The following is a 7,945-nucleotide window of genomic DNA, read 5'->3' as shown; positions in this document are numbered from 1 at the left end:
AAGCACTCAATCAGCTGGCATACTCAACTAATTAAAGTAATAAACATACATCTCGAATTCAATAATCAAGACTCCACACTTAATTGACTCAACAAACTTACTAACAAATTCCAAACACTTGACTCTTTATATTTAATTTAATTAATTTAGTTTGGAGTAAGCAATAGGCGAGGTTGTCCAATCCACCAAATCATTTTGGTCCCAAATGACCATTTAAAATAAAAGTTTAGCGCGATGCAAGAATGGGCGCAACTCCATTCTCACAAATTTAGTCTAGGATCCCATCTAACTTTCATTATAAAATAAAAATGTAAATACCAAAAGAAAAGAGGACATGTTGATCAAACAAGCCTCGAAAAGCCACGGGCTACCACCGTGTACCCCAACCCATAATTGTCAATACTCTAGAAGTGCACGCTTTCCAGAGTTTTATTGCTCATCCATGTTTCACTTTACGTGATTACAGTTTTAATTAATAGCCGACTCAATCAAGTAGACCATACATAAAAATCATACATCAATTCACTTTTAATCTTATTTAGGACAATGACAAATTGACCTTTAAATCCATCAAACTTCCAAATTATCCAAAATTGTTGAACATAGTCAACTCACCTAGCCATTTCGGCTTAATCCACCTTTACTCAACATACTAACAAGTCATGATTAAGTAATAAATAAAATAATAATAACCTTGTGAAATAATAAATAAATTCATTCCACTTAAACTATATAATTCCAATCCTTTAATAATCCAAATGTGGTTAACAAACCAATCCAATAAAATTATGCTTGTATCAACATTCCATACAAACAATTAATCCAATATAATTCAACATGCTTGTTTCCATAATTCCATACAAACATAATCAATTCACCAAAACATGTCTCATAATTATAAGCACATGCATAAATCAAAGGAAAATTTGCTAAAAATAACACCACCTTTCACCGGTCTTCCCTAAATAACACCACCTTTTGATTATTCCACAATAACACCACCTTTGACACACATCTGCCAAAAATGAAACAAAAAACCGGTCACCTATTTTATAGGTTACCCTGGGACACGTGTCCTAGTATGATTGATCAATTTTTTTATTTTTATTTTTGACTTTGAAAAAACTTAAAAAAAACAAAAAACAAAAAATTAACCCCCTTTCCCATGACTATCACCGGCATCCACCACCATTTGCCGGCATCCACCACCCCCACCAAGACCATCCACCGAAAACAACCCTATCCCCGGCCCCCGTCCTAGTTTCCGACCCCCTTTCCAGCACCCCCTCCCCTTTCCGTCACCCCCTCCCCTTCCCTACCCCTTTTCGGCACCCACCTCCCCTGCTCAACCCCTTTGCACCACCCTCTCCCCTTCCCGACCCCTTTACTGCCGACCCTTTCCCCTCTTCCCTTTTTCGATTTTGACCCCCTCCCTCCTTCCCTTTTCAATTTCGGCTTCCTCTCCCTAATTTTCGTAGGCTAGGGTTTCGGTGGTGGGTTGTTTAAGGATGGGGGAATGGGTGGAGCCGTGGAGGGGTGTCGTTCAAGGGAGGCGGAAGGCTAGGGAGGTCGATCGACGACGAGGGCGGGGAGAGGGGCGCCGACGAGGGCGGGGGGAGGGGCGCCGGCGAGGGTGAGGGTTGGGCAGGGAGGCTAGGTGGTGGTTTTTTTAAATTTTAACTTTATTCTAATTACTTAGGTTTTTTTAAAAAAAATAAAAATAATTGACCAATGACATTGTGACACGTGTCATAGGAAACCAATACAACAGGTTACCAACCGGTTTTGTTTCATTTTTGGCAAATACATATGAAATGTGGTGTTATTCTGGAATAATCAAAAGGTGGTGCTATTATGGGAAGACCGCCCAAAGGTGGTGTTATTTTTGACAAATTTTCCTAAATCAAATGTATAACCAAACAATTTCTATCCAAGTGTTCTCTAATCATGAAACTAAGTTCTTTACCTAAACATGATACTACTTACAACGAAGTAGACATGTACGTACCTGATAAATCATATTTATATAGTTTTATTTAGGCACGTTTTTGATATAATTAGAGCTTTTTCATAGGCTTCTTAGCCATTTTTAGAGTCATGTCTACATAAGTTATTATATGTCGCTCTATTACGCTCCGTTTGTGTTTTTCTTAATGTTCCAGGTGATTTCACAGTCATTTGGAAGCTTTTGAAGTGTTTAGAGATGATTCGGATGATATTTGAATGGAAATCGATGGATCGAGTTCATTGATCGAGGGATTTATGCTCGTGGATGTTGGCTCTAAGGATTTTGTGCATGGAAAATGAAAATAGCATACACAGGAGTCACTATGAACTTTACAAAAGTGAATTTGAGTTAGAAACGGGGAAAAACGAAGGTTTGCAAGGTATAAAAAATAACCTTTTCTCACTCTTTTGATCATATCTTGAGTTCTACAAATCGGATTTATGCGATTCAAGTTGCGTTGTAAACTAGACTTTAATATCTTTCCAATGATAGGTCACACGCCCCAAGAAGATTCCTAGAACAGAAGTTATGAGCATTTGAATCTAGCCGATGCAATCAGCCAACCGCAGGGCTGGCTGCGCCTCTGTCCCGCGCCCCCTCAAGGCTTCTGTCGCCACTGCCAGGGCGCGGGAACCACCCTACGGCCGCGGGTTTGGTCGGGTGATGATGAGTCACACATCCTTGCCTTTCTCGTGCCACGTCATCAATTGTCATCCAATAGCATTATAACTTATGTATTTATTTATTAATTTTATTTAGGATGAGGCAAAAAAAAAAAAAAAGAAAATATATATATATATATATATATATATATATATAAATACTTGAGAAGATTTTATTTTGCCTCTTTATGCTTTAATTTTCTAGATTAAACGTTTCTTGGTTTTTTCTCTCCATTGTTGAACCCTAGCTTTATTTCTCCATTAATTCAATCATCGAGGTATTTCATTTATTCTTTTCGTTCTTTATCAATTATGAATTCAAGTCTATTTATTTCTTTTGTTTTGTTTATTTCAATTATGAGTGAGTAGTCGTTTTCTAGGGCTAAGTGAGGAAAGCCATGTTTATACCTTGATTAATTATGCTTAATTATTTATAAATTTATGAATTAGGGTTTGAATAATTCCGATTGATTTGTGCTTTATTGTTTGATTCATGTAATTGGCCAATATCATGAGTTAATTATTTAGCTAATAAAAATTAGAATTGAAAGATCATATTTTTAGAGGCTTAATTACAATTGGCGAATTTGATTATGTTAGCGGCCGAACTACATATGTTAATTCGTAAGCGTTGATTCCCGACCGTAGGATTAACAAGTGCTTTAATTATTCGACCTAGTTTGTTTATTAATAGATTGTTTGCATTTCTTGGATTGGTATGAGCATGGTGGACCGAACGTATGCCCTAGACTTTAATTTGTCTGAGAACAACCTTATTTTCATTATTGTCATTCTTTAGTTAATTAATCATCGAATCATAATTCGTTTATAGAAATAGTTCATATAATTGGGCAAAAACTAATAGAACCTGTCTCCCTGTGGGATTCGACCCGTATTTGCTAAATCTCTGCTAACAACAGACACCGTGCACTTGCGGTATAACTTTTTATTCATCAAGTTTTTGCCTCGTATAAACAATCTTTTGTGTCACTTTTAATCACTTAAAAGTCTCCTAGAGAATAATCACCTCCTAGAAAACAACCAACAATCACAAATTAACACTTAAACAAATTTCCAGCAATATAAATTTGATTAAAAGTCCTTAAAACTTCATTAAAAACATGTTTTTATGCTTAATTAATCATTAGAAATTCGATAGGAACAAAAACCCCAATTTAATTGCTCATTAGAACCCTAAAATCCCAATTTCATGAAATTGAAACCCTATGTTTATAATTCATAAAATCTGAAAATTATAACATAAATATAATCTGAAATTTATAATCTTTATACCATCAAAATATAATTTTATACTAAAAATATAATCTTTATACTAAAATCAAAACCCAAAACAATTAAATTAACATCAAGCAAAATAATAAAACAAGGAGGAAGAAGGAGAGGAAGGCCACGTGTGGTGGCTGGGTTGGTGGTCGCCGGCGAGCAAAAGGCGGCGGCGGTAGCGGAGTCCGGCCAAAGAAGGTGGCGGCAGAAGCTATGGTGGGCAGCAGTGAGAGTTTTCTCACGTGAAGGAGGAAAGGAAAAGGAAAAAAAAAGGAAAAAGAAAAATAAAAATAAAGGAAATATAAAGAGAAGATAATTTACTAATTTTTTAGTGTGGGGAAAATTTTGGGGATGTATGGGGTATTTATAGAGGAGAAAGTTATAGGGTAAGTAGGAGTAATGGGCTTCATAAAAATAATGGGCCAAAAGAATGACAGTGGCTTAGCTTTATTTGTATTGACATAAGCTAATGATGGTTCATAAAAACCATAATGCAATAAAATAATTTTCCACCCAAAATAATTTAAAACTTTTTAAAATAAAATCCAAAAAAGTAAAAATAAATATTATAAATAAAATAAATTTTCATTTATAAAATATTTAAAAATACAGTGGATTACAATATATCCCTCTTAAAAGAAGTTCATCCCGAAGCTTAGAACAAAATCCCTTAAATTGTAAAGCTTTTGCATAAAGCCATTTTAAAATTTTCAAAATTATCTTGTTGGAATTCCAATTGTGTCATAATATCGACACTAATGACTTATCACCATCCCAATTTACGTACTTCACTAGATATGTAAACAATAAAATAGCTATAAAACGCATGAAAACACCATAAAATAGCATAAAATAAGGCAAAAAGCGCGAAATTATACGCATTCTACCCCCCTTAAAGAACAAGAGTTACGCCCTCGTAACTCACCTCATTAAATAACTCAGGATTTCTCTTTCTCATATAATCCTCGGCCTCCCAAGGGCTCATGTTTTCCTCAATATTCGAGTACACCAAATTATCATCAATAAAAACAACTACAAACTTACTCATAGAATACTCGATTCATTAAGTCTATAAATATTGCAAGTACATTGGTCAACCCAAAAGACATAATTGTAAACTCATAGTGCCCATATCTAGTCTTAAAAGCACTCTTAGGTATATCCTTATCAGCCACTCTTAATTGATGATACCCCGAACGTAATTCAATCTTGGAAAACATACTGGCTCCCTTCCCTTCAATTGATTAGACAAATCATCGATCCTAGCCTACAAATGATCAAGCAAAAAAAATAACAATGATGTATCCGATATGAGCATCCAATCTCCATCTCCCGAAAGGACTAATCTTCATCCCTACTAATATCATCAACATCCTAGAATAAAAAACAAAACAAACGAAGAAAAGAATTAGTAACTATGCAGTTCCTAATCGAACTCACAGTAGGACATTACAAATAAATCAAACAAATACACACAAATTACATAACTACACAAAATTGCAGCATAAATACATATAATTAAACGCACAAAATCGCAGCAAAAATGTACAAATAACATGTAAAAATAAACCCACGAAATTGCAGCAAACCCACGAAATAAACCCATCAAATCAAATGCAAACTTGTAAAGAAACATAAAAAAATAAACCAACGAAATTGCAGGAAACCCATAAAAATAAACACATCAAATCAAATATAAACTTGAACAGAAACATCAAAAAATAATCTGAACTACTACCTTAATTTATTTGCTCATGAAAGGTAAACAAAAATAAACTAAAAAGAGAAGGGAGTAAGTATGGCTTACAGATCTGAACGGAGGTCTTTGATGCTGTTTCATTCGCCGGCGATCTGATTGGGAGTCCGGTGGAGATTGGAGAGTAGGCTGAGTAGTGGAGAATGGAAACTAGAGAGAGAAAGTTTAGGGTTTGTAAATTGTTTTGATTTTTGTTTCTGATATGCGCCGAAAGTTGTGAATCGTGACTTGTGAATCTTGTATTATAAAAAAAATTTATAAAACGGATCCATGGATCTAGGTCCGGGTCTAATAGGATCTGGGTCTGGGATTAGACCCGGACCCAGATTCGTTTTTTCAAGCAGGACCCGGATTCGACCCGGATCCGTCGGGTCCAAAATTTGAGGACCCAGATCCGTGAAAAACGGATTTGGATCCACGAATTCGGGTCGGGTCCAAATCCACTGCCATCCCTAATCCTGGGTAGTGGGTACTTATTCTTTATTGTCACATTATTTCAGCTCCATATAATCAATGCACAATCTCATGCTCCCATCTTTCTTCTTCACAAAATACATCCAAAAACTTATTCACAATTGGAACTAGGGTTGTTCATCGGTCCAAGACCGAACCGGACCGGACCAACCCGGATAAGACCGAAGACCGAAAATTAGAATTTTAAGAACCGAAAACCGGACCGATTAAGTTAAGACCGAACCCGGACCGAACCGAAAGAATCGGTCCAAATTTTTTTTTAAAAAGAATATTAATTTTTAATAAAGTCAAGGAAAACACAAAAAAATATTGGAAAAACGATATTGTAACATCATTTTTGCGTCTTTTTTTGTATGTTTAGTGCAAAAAAAACTTATAAAGTTAAAGTATTCTAAGCTTATTAAGAATAATTTTAAACCTTATTTAAGGTTTCACACATATTTTTTATAAAAAAATCGGTCTGGTCCAAAACCGGTTTTTATAGGGTTTTGGACCGGACCGAAGACCGGAAAAATGAATTTCAAGACCCGAAAACCGGACCAATTAATTCGGTCTGGTCCGGTCCGGTTTCGGTCCGGGGTGGTCCGGTCCATTTTTTCTGTCCGGACCGATTTATGAACACCCCTAATTGGAACATCTTCCACATCCACCTTACTACTCATTTCCAAGTCTTGCACACAACAAAATAACAAAGGATACTTCTTGCTTACAAGTTTCGACAACTTCATTGCAGAAATAATCCCAATACCTTTTGGTTTCCCAAAATCTCTGTAAGACACTTCCTCTCCCAAAGGACTCCTTACATAAACCTTCTGTATCTCATAATCAATCTTAGCTTTATAGGTGGTTAAACAATCTATTCCCAAAATGACATCAAGGTCACCCAATTCAAATTCTATAAAATCAGATAGAAAATCAGTCTCTCCAATCCTCAAAGGTAAACCCTTATGTATCTTGATGCACCTCACAACCTCACCAGTAGGCAAACTAATAAGCAAGTCAATCGAATTTTGTTCGACTAGTCCTAATTGTTTCACAACAGAACTAGAAATAAAAGAATAGGTGGCTCCAGAATCAAATAAAGCTTTATTAGAAATAGAATGAATAGAAAAGTTACCAGTGATAACGCCAGAAGACCTTTTAGCTTCCGTTTTGCTCATCACAAACAAACGACCTGAATTAACATTCTTTCCTTGATTCCCGGAGTTGTTTTTGCCAACATTTCCGTTATTTCCATTCCCATTATGACCATTCGAATTTCCTCCTTGATTGCTTGTTGAAGTAAACTTATTCACATTCCCTTGTTGCTTTAATTTGGAAAAACACTCAAACTCCCTATGACCCTTCTTGTTACAAAATCTACACATAACCAAGTTCCCATCACAATCCTTTCAAGGATGATCCTTGCCACATCTTTGCAGTTGTAATGTCTCTCAGCTTGGCCATTAGTTCTAGATGACCCTCCATTGTTCTAAACATTCCTATTCTGGAAATTCTTGTTCCTTGGCTTCTTAGAGTTACCACTTGGTCACTCGAATTTCCAAAATTCTTACGCTTTTCTCCAACACTTCCACTCTCAGGTGCACTCCTGACATTCAGACCGTACAAGTGCGCTGCTCTCCCATAAACCTTATCAAGAGTCTTAAAGGTCTTTCCAAACAAGTCTTTCTGTAGCTGCTTAGTTAAACCTTGCTTAAATATTTGAGCCTTTAACTCCTCAGTAGGCACTACTTCAGGAGCAAACCTCGACAAGTTCATAAA

The 7,945-nt window shown here is 36.0% G+C and overlaps 1 protein-coding gene and 1 long non-coding RNA gene across 2 annotated transcripts; both read right to left on the bottom strand.

Annotated features, from left to right (window-relative positions):
- Nucleotides 1-4,883: 4,883 nt before the first annotated feature.
- LOC110735245 lies at nt 4,884-5,948 on the bottom strand. Its single transcript, XR_002514033.1, has 2 exons — nt 5,762-5,948; nt 4,884-5,328 (listed from the first exon to the last, which is right to left on the bottom strand). It is a non-coding gene; the product is annotated as an uncharacterized LOC110735245 (long non-coding RNA).
- Nucleotides 5,949-6,201: 253 nt separating this feature from the next.
- LOC110734958 lies at nt 6,202-7,551 on the bottom strand. Its single transcript, XM_021915076.1, has 2 exons — nt 6,895-7,551; nt 6,202-6,252 (listed from the first exon to the last, which is right to left on the bottom strand). Exons 1-2 carry the CDS (start codon nt 7,549-7,551, stop codon nt 6,202-6,204), a joined length of 708 nt encoding a protein of 235 aa, XP_021770768.1.
- Nucleotides 7,552-7,945: the final 394 nt, after the last annotated feature.

This window comes from Chenopodium quinoa, unplaced genomic scaffold, assembly GCF_001683475.1.
Source record: "Chenopodium quinoa cultivar QQ74 unplaced genomic scaffold, ASM168347v1, whole genome shotgun sequence".
NCBI lineage: Eukaryota > Viridiplantae > Streptophyta > Magnoliopsida > Caryophyllales > Amaranthaceae > Chenopodium > Chenopodium quinoa.
Note: the sequence above shows the minus strand (reverse complement) of the source record. Positions and strands in the feature narration are given on the sequence as shown.

Excerpts from the sequence above, each read along its gene's own strand:
- LOC110734958 (XM_021915076.1), bottom strand. The coding sequence starts at position 7,551 with ATGTGTAGATTTTGTAACAAGAAGGGTCATAGGGAGTTTGAGTGTTTT. Across the intron at positions 6,253-6,894 it reads CAATGAAGTTGTCGAAACTT|AAGAAAGATGGGAGCATGAG; the intron begins GTAAGCAAGAAG and ends TATTTTGTGAAG.